At 50.7% G+C, this 22,341-nt stretch overlaps 1 protein-coding gene across 3 annotated transcripts in view; it reads left to right on the top strand.

The window, feature by feature from the left end:
* LOC144950820 (histone-lysine N-methyltransferase ASH1L-like) overlaps positions 1-22,341 on the top strand; it is a 95,594-nt gene that overhangs the window by 1,798 nt on the left and 71,455 nt on the right. For all 3 annotated transcript variants that reach the window (XM_078880931.1, XM_078880932.1, XM_078880930.1), the window contains exon 2: positions 1,861-2,606. In XM_078880931.1, the coding sequence (XP_078737057.1) occupies positions 2,145-2,606 (462 nt within the window). In that variant the 5' untranslated portion in view covers positions 1,861-2,144. The remainder of the gene's footprint in view (positions 1-1,860; positions 2,607-22,341) is intronic.

Here is a 22,341-nt window from a genome sequence, read left to right as displayed (position 1 = left end):
CGCTGCCGGGTTCAGAGGTTGAGTTGGGGTCAGGGATTCCCCTTTCGTCACCCATTAAAACGACACTTTGCCCACTTGAAATAAACCCAGTTGATAATGTTAAACGAATAGGATGTCACCTTAAACGATTGGCATTAACACTGCCCTATATTCCTTATAATCGTACAATCGGTGTGTTAGTTCATTTCTGGACGAAGGCCTCCAAACTCCGTGTCGGGATTGGGGGAGGGTTGTTTGAACACGAACCATGGGGATCCTATAGACTTGGGAACATTGACGTATATAACAACACCCATTCTAGTTGCACTCACCCTCTGCTTCTGACCACATAGCATTGCTCCGCAAGCCGCCTGCGATTTCCTGGTGCGCATGGCGAATGGACATCATCCGTCGAAGCGACATCCAGACCCGTGGTGACCTGCTTAGCTTACGGGATCTGATGAGAGTGGTTGATTCCCGGTGATTTTGGTCATAAGGCGAATCTCTTGGACATTTATCGGGCCGACGTTTTGGGTCTGTGGATGTTATTCGGAGCAGAGAGAGAGAGAGAGACCGAGAAGCTGGCTGACTTGTAGTTGGAGATCACACTTTCACTCGTATTACAGGTTTTTGGGTTAGATCGCGTAAGTATATATGTGTCGTAACCCTCCACCACCCGACAGAGCCAGGAAGGTTTGTCACGTAAATAAAACGCGCCAATCGGTTACTACTGTAGCCCGCCGGTGTGTTTTGAGAGTAAATCCACAAAATGTACAATTTGAATACGACGTTTCGCTGGTAATTACATCTAGCTTCATCGGGCGATTTGCCAGAATAGGCTGAAGAAGTAACTCATTGGTGCATTTTGTTTACGTGACAAACCTTTACTGGCTGTGTCGGGTGATGGAGGGTTACGACGCATACTTGCGCGATCAAACCCAAAAAGCTTTATTATGAATAATATTAGTTGCGAAAGCCTTCGTGTAAAATCACACTTTCACTCTTGCTATTTGAGAAAAGTGCTAATATTCCCCTGAGATGTTCCCTCATGAGAGCCATGGGCCTTTGATTGCACTGCACACACACACTAGTGATGTGCGTTTGACTGTTGTTATCTCGTGTGTGTGGCTTTGCTCAAACACTCAAATTGCTCCTCATGTTGCAGAACATGCTCATTGAGTTATTGACCAAACATCGTGAGCCAGGTCTCTCTCCTGGAAATCGGCAGCAAAAACCCGCCGTTTCGCACTAGAGGTGTTTTTTTTTTGGTGCGTGAATTGCAACAAATTTGCGGTCGTTCCCAAAACGGCAATAACAATAATTTCTTTTTTCAGCCTCCCAAACACAACAGCATCTCAAGATTCTTTTATGGGGAATTGCAAATTATAACCCTTCTCAACGAGGGTTGGCCCTTGTTTAAACCTTCTGGTCAACAGGATTGCACTTAACCGGTGTATTTTATTTGATGTAAACAGTGCCAGTGAGGCCTTCCTGGACAAAGGACATTGTTATTGTTATAATGCTGTGGAGGTCAAGTAATGAATGGACATATGAATGCTTTGTATTGGACTTATTTAACTCGAGTCTGTGTGTGTCTGCGTGTGTGTACTTTTGTGCGTATCTATATTTGTCGATGTGTCCCTTGTGTGCTTCTTTGTGCGCTTGTGTATTTGTGGCTGTGTGTGTGTGCTTGTGAGGGTCTGTATTTGTGTGTTTGTGTCTGTATGCATCTTTGTGTTTGTTCTTTTGTATGTGTGCTTGTATCTTTGTATGTATGTGGGTATGTATGTGTCTTTGTTATTGCACGTGTGTTATCTACATGTGTTTTATGCCTGTATGTGTGTACGTGGTTTCTGTATTTTTGCTCGTCATCTCATCAAGGCAAGTCCACGCGTCTTCTCGGACTGCGGCCGGTGACTCGGCGGGCCTGAGACCCGCACGCACTACCAGAGAGCGGGCAGGGGACAGCGTTGAGGGGCGACCGAGAGAGAGGGGACCGCACCGCGAGGTCGGCCCTGACCCCCTCCCAGCTCGCCCTGCCCTGGGGGGCAGTGGCTGGGCAGTCCGTCTCTCCCTGCTCACTCGCAACTCCTCACCCTCCCGCCACGCATTCCTTCGTTAAAACACCTCTCTGCTGTTACCCCTAGTACTCTTATTGCTTTCAAATGGATCGGCCAGCGAGTCCTCCTCCGGATAAATTTTGCACCGCCACCGAGACGGCCTCACCGTGTGGTGGTGGCGGTGGTGGCGGCGGTGGTGGCGGAGGCGACTCGGGCAGCGTGGAGCCTCCCGAATCCAGTGAGAGGCTGGACGCTGACGGTGGTGAACCTGGACGCGACCCCGACTCGGGGGAGGCGGCCGGATTTTCCATCAGGGATTCCACCCTCGGCAACGGTGGTGGTGGCGGCGGCAGTGGCGGTGGCCTCCGGCTAAAGATCCAGACCACCGCCAAACGTGCCAAGAAGCCGCCCAAGAGCCTGGAGAACTACATCTGCCGGCCTGCCATCAAGATCACCATCAAGCCCTCGCCGGGGAGGTTGACGGACAAGGGGGCCGCGCTCTCGGGGGCCACCGCCGTGCCCAAGGATGCCACCGCGATTGACGAAGCGGCTGCCAACAAGCGGAGGGTGAGTGATTCCATCTCCGGTCGTTTTTGCGCCGTGGTTCTTGGGTCGCACCGTGCTGGTTTTATGAGCGTTGGGCTCGAGTTATGAGTGTGCTGCTGCTGCTGCTGCAACTGTGGTGGCGGCTGCTGCTGCTTACCTACAGCAGCTGCAAGTACAGCTGCTGCCAAATCTGCTGCTGTGTTAGGACTGCTACTGCTGTGGATCCTGGTGCTGTTGCAGCTGCTGCAGCAGCATCTGGTGTTCCTGATGTGGGGTAGGGTCTAGGCTTGGGATAAAGGTCAGCTGTACAGTAGGTATAGCCGCCGCGGCTGCTGCTGCTATAAATCCTGCTCCTGTCTCTTGTGTTTATATTGCTACTGCTTTGACTGCTGCATCTATTGCTGCTGTGGCTTCTGCTGTTGCTGCCACTGTGGGGTCAGGTTAATATTTGTAGCTAAGTTCTAATCTAGGTACAGCTGCCTCTGCGGCTGTTAAAAGAACAAGCTACTGTTAATACTGCACTGATGTTGTTGCTGCTGCAGCTGCTCCTGTTATTGCTTCTGCTGGGAAACCATATTGCTCTATTGCTTGACTACTTAAATATGACCTTTACGCCATTCCTAGATGTGACCCTAAAAGCATGACCTTCCAAAGCACTTGCTGTAACGCCTAAGCCTGGTCCGTAAGAGTTGACCACAACAGGCTATGGAAACCCAGTCTTTATCCACAATAAGCCGAGACACTTAATGCTGATTGTGAAAGGAAAATCCCATAACTTGCAGCAGAATCTCCCCCCACTCACGGCGCGTTGTATAGCCTGCTGTGTGTGTGTGTAATGCATGATGTACCGTGTGTGTTTGCCTCTATTGTAAACACATTCGCTCGCGCGTGACTTGGGTTAAGTGGAAATTTGAGATGATTTGGTGGGCCTGGTTAAAATGGGCGCCAAAATCTTTCGACTCGTCATCGATTGTGTCAAATTAAAAAAGCGCTAGCCTTTCATTTGATAATTCGCATTCATGAATTTCCCCGTCACCTCAATGCCACATTTTATTTTCGGCGGGTTCGCCTCGGCACCTGTGGGTTCCTGCGATGCGTTCGGTGTTGTGAACAAGGCATCTGCCGGACGTGCACATTTGCGTAAAGAGTAGCACGTGTAAATCAGTCAGGCCCCATTAATTGTGGCTTTAAATGAAGATGAATGAGCTTCGGTAGCCGGGCCAGTGGGGCCGTGTTACCGCTGTAGCTTTGGCTTTCAATCGCCTGACAATTCGTTGCCACAAGCTGCTCATGGTTAGTCGATCCCATCGCTCATCATTGTACACTAATGACTTCGAGTCTGGATTTGAAGCGTCCTTCCTTCTTTTCCGCTGCCCCAACCGCCACGTTCCCTTGCTCCCCCGTGGCCTCTCTCTCTCTTCACCCCACTCCCCGCGCCTCTCTGTGGGGGTTAAAACGTACAGCACGAGTCGTAGTAGTCGGCTTAAAGCGGCAAACAGTGCGGCAATCGCCATCATTGTGGAAACGTCGGGAGTGGGGCGTTAATTTTCCACGTTTAATTAGGTGGCAGTGTTCATGCAGTTGTGCCCAAGGTTTTATGTTTTTTTGTCTGGAAGCAAGCGCATTTGGGGTCTTGTTGAGATTACTGTTTGGGGATGTATCTTTGCAAAAAAAAAAGTAAATCAAGTTTTACGTTTTTAATAGAGTTTTTTGGGTAAGATCACGTAAATATAAATATGTTGTTAAATCCGCCACCACGCGACACAACCAATTAGTCAGGTTTGTCACGTAAACAGAACATGCCAATACGTTGCTAGTATAGCACACTGGTGGTGTGTTGGAGAGTAAATCTGCAACATTTGCAAGATTTACGTTGCTCTTTTGCAGCAACCAAAATAGCATCTCGTGTTTGTGGTTAAATGTAATCTTTTTTTTTCGTGAAACAAAGCAGCCCGGGTTTCATACCGCACTCGTTCAACTGCGCCACACACATCCACACTTCATGATTCTCCTCAACGACGACATGAATCAAGGGAAGTTGACAATTTAAGAGTTTATTTTTTTTTCTACATAAGCAACCGATCAGTTATGTGAAGAGCGAGGCAGTGAGTGGCAACGTGTAGGATGCATTACATCACCAACCTTTGACAGATAGGTCTCAACGTCTGCCAAACCTGTCGTGTTTAACCTCGCACCGTGGCTGTTTGAATTTTGTCTTATTGTTGGTTTTATGGGATGGCAGCAGTATGAAGACATGCCGTAAAGACACAAAGACAAAGCCCTTCCCTCCATCGCCCATTTCAGGCTTTTGGGGCTGGCATCGAGCAAGCGGTTAAGGCTGGCATGGCGCCCACAGGAGGGAGGGGGGGGATGATGTGGCCAACGTTACACCGGCCACTTTTGTCTCCCCATTGCTGATGTTTACACAAACACACCGCACCCAGGTACTCATTTGAGGTTCAGTCGACTTTAGAGGAGGCAGGCCTAGGACTGGTTTAAATAATCAACACTGATGTTAGCCACGGCCGGGAATCAAAATTCGGGCTCCCAGTTCATTTTGTAGCCCAGTTCCGTTCCATCCGCACACATCGGTGGCGATTATCGAAACTGATCCTGGCCCTCCCCTAGGGCGACTCGGCCTGAAAATAAGTACAAAGACAGATCCCCTGTTATAGCCTGAACAGACTTTTGGGGCAAGTGCGTTTAGCGAGCACCTGAGGGCCGGCATGGCACACGAGAGGGGGTGGGTGGCCAACACCACGCCGGGCCGCCTTTGTCTTCCAGTGGCGGTGTTTACACACCACACCAGGTACTCATTTGAGGCCGAGTCGACCTAGGGGAGGCCCCAGGACCGCTTCAGATAATCGTCACTGGTGTTGGCCGTGAGTGGGAATCGAACTTGGGCCGCAGGGTTCGTCGGGCAGCGCTCTAACCACTACACTACCGCCCCCCCCAAATGCACACGCACACTAGTCTCTCTCCGCGAGTCAAGAGTGTGACTTGCGCTTGGCATGGTGGAGTAAGCACCGCTCGGGTACAGTGCTGCTAATTCTGGTGTCTGGGCGTGCCGAGTGCCGTGCGGCCCAGGAGACTCGCATTCCAGAGGGCACACACGGCGTGTGTCGCCACCACCGCCGCCGCCGCCGCTTGCATCGAGCAACTTTTACTGCCAAGAATAGCTTCCTGCGCCACGATACAGTGCCTCGCTCTGCAGAAGCGGTGGGCGTGGGTGGGGGAGCCGCGAGAGAGCGATTCACTCCGCGGGTTATAATATATTACCCCCCACCCCCTGCCCGTTTGTTATTCCGTCACGAATACTGCGCGGCCCCTCCGCTTCTCTGGTGGGCGGCGTACATCCCGCGATGTCATTCGAATAAGAAGAGGTTAGGCCCCACGTGTGCCCTGGGTCCAAATATGCCCGAATGTAAACATTAACCACATATGCAGTAATTTACTTAATTGGGCAAAACCCCGACTGGTGGTGGACTCTATACCCACCTTGCACCGTATCAATTGAGGCAAATACCAAATGCGCTTATTATTGTGATTATCATTGGGTTACAATTTGATTTTCATGTTCATACCTGTCAACCCCTTATCAGTGCCCTCTACCTTACTACAGACCGATTCAGACCTTATTGGTCACCCCGTGCCCCCTTACAAATCTCAACGTTCATCCTACAAAGTCCCATCGCAAGGGAGAAACACAAACAAATAGGCAAAACAAATGTTTGCCAGTATTAAAACGGCTGTACGCCACATGGACCTGAAAACTCAATTTTCCCTGTGCAAGAATATGGGTAAACCGTATGCGTTGACAGCTACTGTTGTTTGTTCAAGTCGACATTTAGATTCCCATGTACAGCCTCGACTCCCCTGCTTAATGAGGGTCTTCTCCTCGCTGTGCGGGTAACCCGCACCACGCTGTTTGTCCCTTTGTTTGTGTTTTTGTATGATGTTGTTAAGCGTCCTATACTGCAAAAAAAAAGCCCCCACCATTAGCATTGTCGACAAGTACATGGCGTGGATGAATGGTTTTCCGTCGGTGAATGAGTGAATGAATGAAAGAAGACGTGGGGGTGGGGGGGGCATGTGGCTAGTTGTGGTCCCAGTGGTCTCAAACGCCTCGGCGGAGGCAGGTGCTAGCAGCATGGGCTCGCAGCTGTCGACGTGAGAATGTCCCACCCCCGCCGCTCGATTTAAATTATACATGCAGGAGAAATAGCGCTCGCTCTGCCTGGCCCCCATGTACTCACTTACCGGCGCTCCCAGAAGATTTCGTGAATCATTGTGTGGTGCGCCGTTCTGTTTATGTGTGGAACCACACGGTACGCAGTATTTTTGTGGATGTTAGATTCGCAAGCCCCGGTGGGTTTTTTTTTCCCTTGAGTTTTTTGGAACGCTCTCGCTTGGTCAGTTTGTGGTTAAAATCGAGTCAACGGCTTAGCATTTTGAACTTGGAACTGATGCCAGTTTTTTGTTGTTGCGCTTTGTGACTGGCAGGCATAGTACTGTTTGCCAAGTCATCGAGAGAGAGAGAGAGCGAGTGCTGCAACATAATGTAATATATTTACTCTACAATTTGAATTTATATAACATCTCAATGCCACTGCATCTCAAGAGACCGGAGAAACCAGTGGGCATTGTTAGGTTACAGAGAAAAGTGTCAGTCAAAGGCATGGGGGAAAAAAATGAAGGTATCGAGCCTGGACTTGAATAGGGGCGGTTTATTTATCCAACAAAGCCTCACTCTCGCAATATTCTCTTTTCAGGAGGGTCCTGCATTGGGATGGTTTGTCCATTTTCTTTTTTTAAGGCGTGCTTTGCTTGTGAGAGGAGATTGCATTGCCCAGAGAAAACCCCCCTCGCCGCCTGCGCTGCAGCGCAGTGCTGTGAAAGGTCCACACAGATGGGTTTGCAAACCCGCTTGCTGGTCGGTTGTAACTGCCCTCTCAGCTCGGTGAATTTCCTCTTTGTGATCCACCAACTCTTGCCTCTATAACAACAACAACAACCGCCATTCGCCACCAAGTGGCAGTGACGTCACCACGACGCTTGTGCCAGGCCATGTGCACCTTGAGGCTACCACGTGAAGTGTCGAACGCCCGCTGGCAGGAGGTCACGGGGCAGACCCAGTTGCCACGGGTCGACTGACTGAGACGACCGAGATGACTGGCTGATGCACCACCTGTGCCCCCTACTGTGCCATCACCACCACCACTACCACCATCACTACCACCACTACCACCACGACCACCATCACCACGACCACCACGACCACCATCACCACCACCATCACCACCACCACTACCACCATCACTACCACCACCATTACCACCACTACCAACAACAACAACAACCGCCATTCGCCACTAAGTGGCGGTGACGTCACCACGACGCTTGTGCCAGGCCATTTGCACCTTGAGGCTACCACGTGAAGTGTCGAACGCCCGCTGGCAGGAGGTCACGGGGCAGACCCAGTTGCCACGGGTCGATTGACCGAGATGACCGAGATGACTGGCTGATGCACCACCTGTGCCCCCTACTGTGCCATCACCACCACCACTACCACCATCACCACCATCACCACCACCATCACCACTACCACCATCACTACCACCACCACCACCACCATTACCACCACTACCAACAACAACAACAACAACCGCCATTCACCACTCAGTGGCGGTGACGTCACCACGACGCTTGTGCCAGGCCATGTGCACCTTGAGGCTACCACGTGAAGTGTCGAACGCCCGCTGGCAGGAGGTCACGGGGCAGACCCAGCAGGTGCCACGGGTCGACTGACCGAGATGACCGAGATGTTGTTTGCCTCTATAAAGCATCAGATCCACAGGTCGTCGCTTTGAGACGCTGTCGCCCCGACAGAGCTGGTTTTCACCTGAGGACGGCTGCTTGCGTTGTGGTCGAAACGTCGTGAGAATTATTGTATTATGTTTTATTTTTATTATTTTACTACTTCCCTTCTACGTGACTTTACCGAAAGAACCAAGAAGATGAATCCCTGCAGTCACGAAAGCAGCTTTAAATCGAAACTTTACACACCTGCCAGTTTCAAGACGGAGAAATGGAAATGTCCCCGCGACACTACGGGGTAACTGGGCCACAGGAGCACAAAGCTGCGGTAATTGGCTGGGTCCCTTGCGCGACGTGCACTTGCCACCGGTAGGCGCACACCGCTCGTGATGCTGCGACAAAGGGAGGCTTTGATTGTCACTTATCGTCTGACATTCAGGGGTCCTGGTTGCTCCATCTGCATGGCGGGCTTCGGTTGGCGGTTGCCCGTTCCGCTCATTGACATGCGCCATTGCCGCTTTTTTTTTGTCGGATGCGCTCTTACGCGTTCGGGGTTGCTTTTGTTGTCTTCGTCCGCCACTGGAACCTTCGTGTGCACAGCAGTCGGCCGGTGCTGCCCTCGGGAGTTTTTTGACAAAATGCGTGCCGTATTCCTCGTTGAGCGTCGTCGTGGTCCAGGCCTCCCCGCACTATCACCATCTTTCACGGCCCTGCGATGCAACAATCAGTCTCACTCCTGAATTGATTTAATTGCGCCACCTCTCTGAGGTGGTCATACTATCCTCGTGCACTTTCGTACCCTTTTAAATGCGTTATCGATATTTTGTCTTCTCCCCGCACATAATTTTTAATTGCTGTCTTGGTGGGGATGCCCTCGTCGATTGAGTTGGTACAGTTTGTTACCCCCTGTCAGATTCTTCCGTTCATTTCACGTCATCTAAAGTAAACTCGCCTGTGGAACAAATCGCCCCGACTTGTATGCCATCTCAGCGGCTCTCTTGAGGCTAAGCAGGGTCGACCCCAGATCGTGCTCGGATGGGCAACTGCTTTTCATAACAGGTGTAATATGATGCAGGGATACATTATGTGCAGTGCGACGAAATCCGTCGTTGCACCGTACTTCTATGCTCCCTCGTATGTGCCCCCGTCACCTTCACCAACCCGCGCTGACCAGCTTGGTGAACCTTTGTCAAGCGCACCCCACGACCCGCACGGCATGCAGAGGAAGTCCCCTCATCCAGCAGTGGATCGAACTTGGAACTTGCAATCCGTGGGCGCGACAGAAGAGGCGGCGGGGTTGGCGGTTGGCCGGGGAGGGTGGGGGGGGGCACAGGGTTGGCGCGGGCTAGACAGGCCGGGCAAGGGGTTTGCCCCACGGGGTCACGTTCCCAATAACCGGGTCATGCCCAACAATAGCGGCCATTGTCCGTGGGTGTCAAAGGCCAAGAAACTGAACTCGCCCACGCCCATTAGCCTCCCACGTGTGTTATTGGTCCCGGGGAGACGGTTGAAGGGGCTTCGTGCCGCCAAACCCCACGGACAAAAGCAGATCTCGCACCCTTTTGGTCAAAGCACTGATGAGTCGCTTTGACAAGGGGGGGGGGGGGGGGCAACCTGGTGCTGCATGATTGCCGATATCTACTCTTGTCACATACACTGGCGGCTCGCTGCGGGAGTGCGTGGGAGGCTTTCCCCCCAAAGGTTAGTTGCGAGTACTAATAGCGAAAATGTTGTTTGGCGCTTCGTTTATTAGGCCCATGGGTTGCTATTGATTGATCCGTGTGATAACAGAGGCTCGTGCGGTTCCCGCAGCGCTGCATCTTATGACTAATTGTGCGCATGGCTAAATCTCAGTCAGAAGTTAATTGATTAGTCACGAACAACAATGCATGTATTTGACGGTGTTCAGTGGATATTTTACAGTACCTTAAAGGTTTATGTAATTATGCATTGCATTTGTTACTTAAAGGAATATAATCAATCGCACAATCCGGTCGAAATGAGGATCCTGAAATGAGTTTCATTTACTCAATCACCAAAACTATGACATTTCCACAGGAAGTTAAGATCTTAACGACATTAACCTGATTTATTTTTACTGCGTAGGTTTTTGTGGTTGGGTCTTATAGCTCTCTGATGTGTTTTCGGGTTGTACCACGTCATTGCTCGGCACAATGTCTGACGTTCTGCGCCAATTTGCCGGGAGCTTCTTCAGAATCTGAATGGTTCACTTCGAGTCATCGGCACGCAGAGAAGCTGATTCTCCATCATCATCACCATCATTTGTTTTTGAGTCTACGTCAGCCGAAAGATCGTTGTGTATACGTTGTCAACAAATATGCTGGCAACTTCGAGTCACACTGCTGCACTTGTGAACTTCCGACAGCTCCGTTGCCCCTTTTTCGGGGACTTGGCTGCACGGAAGCCACCCCGATTTTTTGTGTTTTCAAAAGGAAGCGCCGTTTAAAGCGAACACGCGCGCTGGGAGCCCAAAACCCGCTGACCTGCGACATCCCCCGGCCGCGCAGACAATGAACAATGTTGGGACGTGCAGGAAATTGCCCTTGCTCGCCCTCCTTGCCTGCCCGCCGCCTCTGCCAGCCAGTCGGGCCTGCCAATCCAGCCTGCCAGCCAGTCATCTGCCTAAGCAGCCAGTCTGCTGGCCACCCGACCATCTGGCCAGCCAGCCAGTCTGTCTTGCCGGTCGACCAGCAAATCTCACAGTCGGCCAATCTGCCAGCCTACTGGCCATCCCCACTGCCCGCTGAGCCTCTTAAGTGGCTAAACGTGTTGGCCTTGCCGCGATTCAACGCGGAGATACTCCCATTAGCACTGCCCGCTGCGTCCACGGCATGTGGGCCATGAAGTGTGCAGTCTTTGGCGGTGGCTGTCGACGTTAGAGCGTTCTTTAAAGGGCAGTACCGTGTGCCGTCGACCCCTTCCTCCAGTTAAACATCTTCGCTGCTGCAGGTGCCGTTTTTCACAGGCGAGGATAAGGTGTGTACGTAGGCACGCACACACCGTAACCTAGGGCATTGGTCCTTCGCATGGAAATTGAGTTGTTCGAGATGAAAGCTTGAAACATCCGGTTTTCGGATGTTTCAAGCTTTCCTCTCGAAGAACTCAATTTTCTGCTCGACTCTTTTTCATGGTGAACGATTGGTGTTGATTATGATTAATGAGGCAGTTCCGTTAAGATCGTGGAGTGTTTTTTTTTCTTCTCTCCAATTTTCCATCAAATCTTTTTTCGTGGCGCGAACGCGCATAAAATAAATGAAAGGTTGCCATTGCTGAGCGTCGCTCATCGCTCAATAAATCCGTTGGCGCAGCTGACGAGCAAGCCGCGGTGTCCATGGCTCAGCAGTCGCCCAGGCAGGGATTTTTTATTTATTTTACTTTCACACGGTTGTGGGGGGCGGGCGTAGGGCAGGGTGTGACGCCAGTGCACAAGTCGGTGGCACCGGTGGGGGTTTTGTTGGCGCCGCGTGTGCCGTTGGGCCGGAGTGGTGGGGGGCGGACACTGACTGCCACCCCTGTGCCTTGGGCTCTCACCGTGTTTCCACTGCTGCTTGGTTGCGGCGTTGGCACTGCGACTTGCACGCTTAACAAAGGGTGCCTTGTGCCGCCGTCCGGACGCCCGTGCTTCTAAGATAAGATGAATAGATTCATCTTAATAACCAGACAATAGAGCAGTTGGGCTGAACGGTGGCGCAATGGTTAGCGCACTGCGCTGTTAACCCGCTGACCTGAGTTTTATTTGTGGCCACGACTCGTGTCAAGAACGAGTGATATGGGAGCGTGTCCTGCCTACTCCCCTTAACCGAGCGAAATTGACAAGCATGGTCAAGTATGGTCAAATGGCACCAATAGCAGACACTGCAGTGGATTTTCTATGTCGGTGCTGCTCTCCATAGGTTATCATCATTCCTTCATTGAGCATCTTCCTGCAGGGCCACGTTTTTTTTATCCAGTAGTGGATATACAACAGGACTCTGCTTTTTTATTATTAGTGCTCTTCAAGATCCAGGAGTGTCTTTTGCAAGGGAGACCAAGGTTTTACAAAAGTAAATATGATTTGTAGCTAAGACCTGTACTGTATAACATCTATACCGTTGGAGGACACTCATTAAATAGAGCCTAAGGGCTCGTTGGGCCCTTCCTGCTGAAATAAATAAAATCTATGAGAGCGGTTTTGTGAAATGCGGTGAAAGCATTAGGTACGTGATCTGTGTGAAAAAGAAGTTTGCATCGAATACGAGAATAGGTTTTCCCCTTTTTTCTGGCAACAAACAGGTGTTAAGATGTTAAAACACCACACTGAAGCCTTTTACAAGGAATCATGTCCGCATTAACCACAATACTTGTGGTCAGAATGCAAACAAAAAACATACTCTGATAGTATATGCATTGTCTTTGAAACTGATTGGTCCACACCAGAGACAGCTTTCTTTTGAGCCTTGTCTCAAACGGTGTTAGACCAGAGGATGCCAAAAGGCGTCTTTTGGCATCCTCTGTTTTCCGTTCTTTAAGTGATTATCAGCTGGCTCCTTGAAATATCTTAAGTGATTTTAGTTTTTTTCCTTCTCCGACCCCCCCCCCCTCCTGCATTATTGTAAACGACAAATTCAGGGAAAATCCCACTCGGGAAGTTGCATGCATCTGGCCACAGGATCCAAAACTCAAATTTCTCGCGGTCCGCATGTTTGTGGTTTTGCGTGAGGTCACCGTAAGGGGGAGGGATAATATGGGATCACGCTCATAACTCCCATAAAGACGCTAATTTATTATTCATTAACGTTAAGCACAGCCTTAAGTCCCATCCAGTCCTCCTCCCTTTGACCCTGGTCGCCCTCCTCCCCTGCTTCTCGGCTCCCATCCCACCTCCGTCACCCTTCCTCGCCCAGCGAACGAGAGAGCGGTGGACGCAGCTGTGCACCGGTCGTTCCCTCGGCGGTGTCTGAGCGGCGGAGGTGGCAGCGTGCAGCGCCGCCGAACGCGAAGTTACGCGACCGGGGGAATTTTTCTCGACAAAAATAAAAGAAAACGCAAATCCTCGCGTGAAAGCGAGCTGTCTCGGCAAATTAGCGTTGCGCGCCGATACGCCAGCGGGGGTGGCCGGGGCGGCCCGGGGTGGCCGGCGGACCCTTTATCACGATCGTGGTGTTGATTTAAAGTTTATTGAGGGCGATGGCCGGCTTCCGAGCTACGCGCTGCAGTCATAGCCCAATTACGGCCACTTCCGAGGCGGCTGTGGGGCCAAATAAAAGTTCCGATTGAATTAGGGTCGGTGACGACCGAGGGGGGTGGTGGGGTGGTGGGCCCCCTTTGTGACTCGATGGGGCAATTGAAACCACTGGAATGTGGCCCGGGGTAGCCCCGGGGCCATTGCCAAGCAGTAGAGCTGACCTCGCAGCGACGACGCACCCCCTCCTCGTCCATTTTCTTAACCCGCAGTGGGAAGTGAGAGAGGTCCCTTAATGGCTCGGGGTGCTTCCAATTAGTCGAGGTTTTTTTTGGGGGGTGGGGGGGGGCGGCAAATTAAAGAGCCCGTCACCCATAACCCTGGCCTGAAGTTTCTACGCAGCGATTACGCCCGAGTTGTTTTCCTCGCTGCAATTGGTCGATTGGTCGTTCAGTCGGTGTCCTTTATTTAATTGACTGAGGGAGCCATTTGAGATTCACGATGCGAGCGTTTTTTTTTAAAAGCGATATCAAGGATCGCCGGAGCTGTTTACGGACGGTCGTTTTTATTCTTTGGTATCGCACTCTGCCGCCCGTTTGGTGGTTTCACACGTAACGGGGAAGGTCGTGGAGAAAGGGCGGCCATCTCCAATGAAGGCCGTCGGTCGCTTTTAAAATGTCGTACGAAAAAAAGAAGCGATTTCTCGCTTTTGCACCGCAGCGCCGTGTCGTCTTCGCCGCGCAGTGCCGTGCTCATCGTCGCAAGCGGCACACAAATTCGCCCAGCCGCTTCGGTCATTCCCCGCAGATCAGAAACCGCAACAAAAAAAATCACCGCTTCTTTTAACATCCACGCGCGCACTCTCATCCCCCGTCGCTTAACATTGCGCTGCCACCCATTACCACCACACTGTAGCCTGTTGCCATGGCAGCGGGCCGTTAGGGCCCCCGACTAAGGCAGCGCGGTGTAGTATTTCGGGGCTTGGCGGTGCCGCTGCTCAGGCACTTTCTCTGCCGTGCTCCTCTGCTCTTGACAAATACAGCCGATTATTGGCTGTATAGCGCTTGACCCTGGCTCTCATTAGAAGCCTCAGAAAAACACTGTAAAGTGCAGAGCGCTATTACAGCTCATAAAACCCTGAAGTGGGCCGGTTCTTAAGGACGCTTGCTTAGGGATACAACGGCAGCCGTAGTAATCTACGAATCGCTATCACCGTCTTCACTCCGTGTTTAGCAGGCTTTCCCGTATCATCTGATTGCAACCGCATGCGTCGTAATGCGTCATCTCTACCGCCAAAGGTCACCGGCAGCCATCTTCATTAATCGTCGATCGTCTTGAACCGTGTGTCATCGTTTAGATTTGTTCTATTTGTTCAGTGTTTTACTGCCGGGGGTCGGTCCTTGACGTAGACGTGGCAATGCAGTGGCCTTCCCCGCACGTTCGGAATGAGTTCGGGCGAACCGTAGGATAGATGAGGTAAGGAGATGTGAAAATCTCAAAACTAAACAAACCGAGACGCTGCAGTGGGGATGATATATTTCATAATCCTGGCCATTTAGCAGTTCACTGGCCAATTGCTGGAGAGCGTAGCATGGTGTGTGTCCCTTGGTGCTCAAATGTAGGTACAATTAGTGCACAGGTAACGTTGCTATTCGGGTCAGAATAGCACCTTAACCCTGCATGCCAGTGAAATACACGTAAGGACACTTACTATCATCAGCTTCATCACCACCGCTGGCTTTAAGGTTTCCGGTTGGTTGTGTCGTTGGCAGTAGGCCTGTTTATTCACTCGCAAACACGTGCATGAGGATTGATTGATTGATTGCATCGTCTCCGATTGTGGTTTGCCGCCACAATGTGCTGGTCAGGTCAAGTCTGTTGCCACCTCCTCCCTCTCGAATTCGTATTCTCTCTCCCAAGCCACTCGCTTCCCAGCTCGCACTTCTGATTTACCTGAAGGCCCGCGCATCGTACCCCGACGGTCAACGCTCGTGTGCCTGAGCTTCTGTTACTGTCCTGTCAGCAGATCCATTTTTGATGCAGACGTGATGGCAATAATGGAAGCCTTTGATAGAGGTTTTTGGGTTAAATCGCGGAAATATAAATTTGTCGTTAAACTCGCCAACCACACAGCACAGCCAATTGGTAAGGTTTGTCACGTAAACAAAACGTGCCAATAATTATTAGTAAAGCACACCGGTGTGTTGGAGAGTAATCCCACGTTTAATGAATTGTAAATGTTGTGGGTTTATTCTCCAACAACCAGTGTGCTGTGGTGGCGGGTTTAACGACACCATTTATATTGACACGATCTAACCAAAAAAACCTCTTATGGCATAATATTTGCCGCGAAAACCTACTATGTATTGAAAATGAAAGCCTTTCCTCCCCACGTGCACATTTTCTCTGTCACAGATCCTCTTTTTTTTTAAACCTCTGTCTGGTTTCGGTTGCTTTCCAACCTAGGGTTGAAAATGCTTGTGCATTACCTCGATCGGTCTGTATATAATGAAAATAACGTGTGTAATATAAAGTTCTGTTGCAATCAGGGGCTTATCCTATCAAAACAAGACACATTTGGAGACAAAAAACCAGAGCAAAAAAATGAACATTTGCGAATAAGCAAATTAGTTTAGAGTTTTTCCCCAGCAAGCTGCCACACTACGGAATTCTTCCGAGGGTAAACGCACGTTGGAAAGCGTGACTTTCCATCGCTCGGCGTTTCGTCTCGCGAGCCATCGTCACAATTGTGCCCGAGCGGTTTTTCTTCTTTCCAAGCCCAATATGTCAGCGTTGGTGGTGGATCTTTCGTGCAGATGATGTAGTGCTGGCAAGTGCACAAGTTAAACAAACATTGTTATTCGTGGAGGGAGGGAGGGAGGTTCAGGGCGGAAGGAAAGAAGTGCACCAATCCATGCACATATATTAGTGAAGTGTGTTTTTCCTTCTCTGCGTGGCCGGACGTGGAAGATTGAGAGCGCATCGGTTGCACTCGGCCGACTTGAAAATTCCCCAAGCTGCCCGGCTACGCTTCTCCGTTTCTGTCCGAGGAGCACACGTGTCTCTGTATTTATTTAGTTATTTTCTTTTCATCGGAGACGTTTGCCGTGGAAGGAATGACAGCAACAGCATTTTTTCCCGTGGGTTCACGGCAGGCGGGAAGAGAGGCGAGAGAGAACGCAGGAATTTTGGAACCTTGGGGATCTGTAAGTCCCAACGGTTGATAGCACGAGTCGCGTAAAAAAATCGTTAAAAGTTTAATTTTATTTCTGGCTGAAGCAACGGCACCGTGGTCAATGCACTGCGCCATGAAGAAACGCCACCATGGGCTAACATTGGTGGCGAGTGACATCTTAACCTTCAACAGTCCCCGCACTGGCCAGCGTGCTAAACTGTAGTCAACAAACCCCCGTCACGTGCACGGTACGGCGAGCCCTTCATCCAGCAGTGTTGTGAGTGAGGGCTGAATATTAATATTCATTCTCAGGCGGCTGCCCAAATTCACACTCTGACCGTCAGCAGTGTTGGTTCACTCTGGCTAACCCACGGGCGTTGTGAACCCTCGGTCGAAGAGACCAAAACACTTGACAGTTTATAACAACGGAGCCTTTTTCTCCAGGAAGGCGTCATTGAAACTGAGGACCCTTTGTCAAGAGCGCCCCGCATTGGGATGTGTTGGGCCATTTCTATTTATTATGAGTTGTTCGGCTTCTTGTGGGGGGAAGCGAGAGAACCCGGTGAAAACCCACCACATGTACGGTGGTCGTGTGGGCGTGGGTGATACATAAAACTCCACACAGATACTTTAAAGAATCCGTCGTTCTTCGTGAGTGATGGTTCATCCCACGCGTGATCCAGTATCGGCAGGATCTCTGCCGCTTCATCATGTGACTCACGGGTACCTGGAGAATACCCCCCCCCGCCCACCAAACAACGCTAATAATAGCACGAGGAGCTCTGCAGCGTGTTTAGCCTCGTGTGCCTCGTGGACTTTGCATCGCTTTCTCTGTGAAGGAATCTGCCGTCGGTTTGAAGCCCGGCAGTGTTTCGACAAAGTGTGGGGCTCTCTATTTAGTGTGTCGTTTGCACACTGCTCAAGGAGATCCTGCGAAAGCAGGTTCGATTCCCAGCCACGGCCAACGTCAGTGGTGATTTATGTCCCATCAGATTCCACGTCTCTGCTACGTCTAGCCAGCCTTGAATGAGTACCTGGTGCAGTGTGTAAACATCAACGCTGGCGAAACCAAGACAGTAGATTCATAGCTCGTCGGATTTCTCCAGGATAAATCAAGATTCTGATTCTGATGGGCTTGGTGCTGGCCACATCACCCCCCTCTTGCACCGTGTCGACCTTCATAGGTGCTTGCCTACAGCACTTGCCCCAGCAGTTTGTATGCCTTTTACAGGTGATCTTTGCCATGTGTGTGTGTGTGTACACGCATGTAGTGCAGCGCCACAATGAGTATCGCTCGGCGCAGCACTCTAAGAAACGCAGGTCCGAGTCCAGGCAATGCACATCAAATGGTTTCTGATGAACCTAGCCCGGCCAAGATGGGTTGAGAGCCATTGCTTTGAATGGTGGTAATAAATTAGGCCGGTCAACGTGTAATAAATACCTGGTTTTCTGGCTGCTTTCCAATGGGGTAGGATCAAACAAATGTGAACCAAAGCGTACGGTTTTGTGGGTTTCCTGGTGGAATGAGCCACTCCTCGCACTTCGCAGGCCGGGTCGTCTGGCAATCGCGCTCTCTGCGTTTTGCCAATTGGCGCGGAGATCGAAGGTTCGATTCCAGCTTCAGCGGTGAATTGCCATCGCGCGCACTGTCCCGCTGTAGAGTGGATGCTGAAGACCCCGTGAGATTTCTGCGTTTGCAAAAGTTGGACGGTTTGTGCGAGTGTCACTGCCAAAAAAAATTTGTGTACGGACACTACCCCCAACCATATTGCAAAAAAAAAAACACGCAGTAACTCTCCCGAGAAGGATGCTTAGACCCAGGTCTTCTTTGCAAGATATAATGAATCACAGCGGGGCTGTCATCCAGTTAAATAAAGGACACTGATTTATTTATGTGTGCCCGTACTACTTGTGTGGGGCGCACTTGTACACAGCCGTGATGCGTGTGCCTCTGCCCCCTGTACTGTATGCTCCCGCAAAGTAGTGCCGGTCGCCCGCCCCCATCTACACCGCCTCACGACCGCTCCGCCCCTACCCGCTCTGTCTCCGCTACCATCAACACACCGCCGCCGCCATGCCATTACCCACGTCCACCACCTCCCTTTACTCCGAACGTGACAACGAAACATCCACCGCTGTCCGCCGTTCCGACGGCACACGCCACCGGCATCACGCGGGCACTCTGAAAGACAAAGGTTCCCCCCCCTGTGTATAGCCCACATAGACTGTTGAGGCAAGTGCTGTTAGCGAGCTCCTATGAAAGCCAGCACGGGGCACGACAGATTTGGTTTGGCCCGCACCGTACCCTGGCCTGCATTGTCTCAACGGTGCTGATGTTTACACATTGCGCCAGGTATCCATTTACGGCGGAGTCAACATAGAGGAGTCCCGGGACGCTGCACACATCCGTGCCTTGCCCTCTTCTCCCATCACATTTGTATCCACCTCCACCCACCCACCCTCCCATATTACCACACCACACCCACGTCCACCCTCTCCAACCCCCATCACAACAACCCCCAACCACCGCTCCCACCTCCACCCCAGTCTCCTCCTACCACCACCAACCACCACAAACCGAGTCCCCGGCTTCATGTAACTCCACCGGCACATGCGCCAACAATCGTGCATCACGACGTAGGGTTTACGATTGAAATCGGATACGGTATATTGTATATTATATAAAAATTAACATTCGCGATTAAACCAAAATATCTCACGCGCACAGGCAAGGCAGTGACGCCAAGGGCTGCGAGGAGGGGGGGAAGAGAAAAATCTTCCTCGCTGAGATGGCGCGCGTGGCTTGACGCCCCGCCAGAGGGCCCGCCATTGTTCGCCGGGGCTCCGCTTGCCTCAGTTTTTGCCCGCCGAGCGTTCACGCGTTTTGATTTATTGGGGTAAGTGGCAGAGTTTTCCCCCCCTCCTCCCCTGCTTGCCTCTCTCTCTTGAACGCGCGCATGGCGTGGCCAGGCCAGGCCCAGCTCGCAATGCCCGCCCGTGCAAATTTGTGGCCAAGTCTCGGCATTCCTGCGTGGATTAAGCACCCGTGTTTTTTTATTTTTGGCTCGTTCCTGTTTTCTTTTACACACTACACACTACACTTTTACACACTACACACTACACTTTGCACGTCTCCTGCAGTTTGCTCCGTCTCTTTCGCTTCTGGCTCCCCATCTGCTGTGCCTTGCTTGGTTTCGTAGTGTGTGGAGAAGTCCGTTTGGTCGCATCGCGATTGAGAAGACAGAGGGCAGCCCGCTTGTGAGGGGCCTTCTTGGCGATTGTCATGCTTCTGGGTTTTTTTTTTCTTTGGACGAGACTCCTTGTTCCTTGGTGTGGATCTTCACGGTTAAAAAGAATGTGCCGGCCATGTGGTCTTCATCCGTTCTAGATGTCACTCCACGAGCAAGGTTGTTTGTTTTAAAAACCAAGTTCTGCTTCAAACGCAACGTTCGCTTGCCAGTGGTGTATTCTCGACGTTGAAGTGACGGGTTCGGTGAGGGGTGTGGCGCTCGTTTAATGTTCGGCGACAGATGGTGGTTTCTCTGGTGAGCGATGTGCTCGCTGCTGGTTCGCTCGATGTTTATTTACCCTTGGTGCTTTCTCCGATTTGACGACAGGTGGTGTTTCCTCAATGACGGGTGACATGTGGTGCTTGCCCGTACCGTTTGTTTACCGTTGCCGCTTGCGCCGTGATTGGGTCACCAGTGGTGTTCTCGCCAACTTATGATAAGTGACTTGGGTGGCTTTTATTTTGACTTAAAACTTTCGTGACTGCAGGAAGTCATATTCTGGTTCTTTTGGTAAAGTCACTTGGGAAAATAAAATAATGAAATATTCTGAAAATACAAATTATTAATTTAAAATAATAAAAGCAAAAAAACACAGAAAATAGTAAAATAAAATTATAAATAAATTATAAATAATAAAAGCAAAAAACCCACGACGTTTCGATCGCAACACAAGCGGGACTGGGTGGCATTTGCCCGACGGTCGGTCTCGAGCGAGGGTGAACAAGGAGTTTCCCCTGCTGCTGTGCGCGCGCTTAGTTCAGACAACGCCGTTAATCGATTGCGAGTGCAGCTTCCTCGTTGCTGCGTTTCCACGTCTCCAGCACGCCGACGACGCTGGGTGACATGCCCTCGACTGTTTTGTTCACCCGCTGGTAAAACAAAAATTGCACATTCGCAACCGGTCGCGTGGCAACCAGACTGGTTGTTTTCGCGGCAAGTTTGGCCACGTGGAAGCCGCGCTCTGTGTTGGGGTTGTGCTGGTGAAAATGGTACTTGAAATAAATAACAAGATGACACTATCTGACTGCACTCACCGCAGAGGACTTGACGGACGTGTAACAATGCATCAATCCGTCGATTATAATATATTCTTAAACTGGGAATGCGTGCGTGGAGTTGCGTGCGTAATAATGCATCGTTTTTTTTGCTCGCATATGCCGTAATTGGTTTCTTTGTAGCAAAATAACCCCCTCTGAATTGAATCAGAATTATCTCTGAAATTATCTTGAAATCGAAAAAGGACCCTGAATCGTAACAGTCAATTGAATAGTGAGGTGGGAAAATCATTATTTGCCAATTACAAAGTCTATTCGGTAATGACATGTGGACATCTAACGTCTTACCGCTGTGTTTAAGGCCACGTGTGTTGCGTTAATGTGCAGCCCAATTGGAGCAAAGCAGGATTGGTGCGAGGTGCATTTTTTTTCATAAGCGTCGCCAGTTACGTCGAAAAGGTGTTGATCTCCGAACTGGCTTTGACATAAACTCGGCGATGGTGGAATTTCTCTCCTGCCCATCCACCAACCCACCCTTAAAAAAAAAACACACCACAACCTGCCAGACGACAACAACAACAACGTCGTGGTTACTTTTAAGAGAATATTTTTCAGCAAAGCTGTGCCCCGACCCTCTTATCTTGCCGTGTGCGTTTTGAATATTTGTCCCGCCTTGGGTGACCGTGCGTAATGTCCTCCGCATTTTGGGGTGGGCGATCTCTCCCGTTGCTGCATTCCACGTTTGGGGTTGATGTTGCGCGGGGCGCGCGGGTATCTGATGGGGGGGGGAGATGTTTTTGGGCCGTGCGTCGTGTGCGTGCGGTGTCGGTGGTGGCGTGTCGGTCGTAGGGGAACGGCCCCCCCCGACGAAGATAGAGCATTTTGCGACGCAGCAGAGATTGAAATCTGTGCAAACCGCTTCCTACAGGAATTCACAACGGCGCGAAAAAAATAAGAATTAATGGATCATTAAGTTCTGTAGTGAAGGTCCTCTTGTTTGCTTACATTGGTGTTAGCCAAGGCATGCCCCTAATTTCCTGTTTAATGAAGATGAATTTAGTTTCTGTTTTTTGTGTCGTATGGGCTGATTATTTTGGACACTAATGCTGTGCCAGAGATTAACTTTTCCCATGGAGAAGTGAATAGTTGCAAGATCACAAAAAAAACCAGCCATTAACTATTACTTGAACATTGACTATTATGCAGTGTTTAATAAGGAGATGTAAAAAATGTAACTAATGACCCAATCAGGGCCCCTCCAGAGAAAAGGTTAAGGAACTTTTTCACCCGATTTCTG

This window comes from Lampetra fluviatilis, chromosome 59 (genome assembly GCF_964198595.1).
Source record: "Lampetra fluviatilis chromosome 59, kcLamFluv1.1, whole genome shotgun sequence".
In the NCBI taxonomy this organism is placed as follows: Eukaryota; Metazoa; Chordata; class Hyperoartia; order Petromyzontiformes; family Petromyzontidae; genus Lampetra; species Lampetra fluviatilis.
The sequence above is the reverse complement of the archived record's forward strand: the minus strand, read 5'-3'. Positions and strand labels throughout refer to the sequence as shown.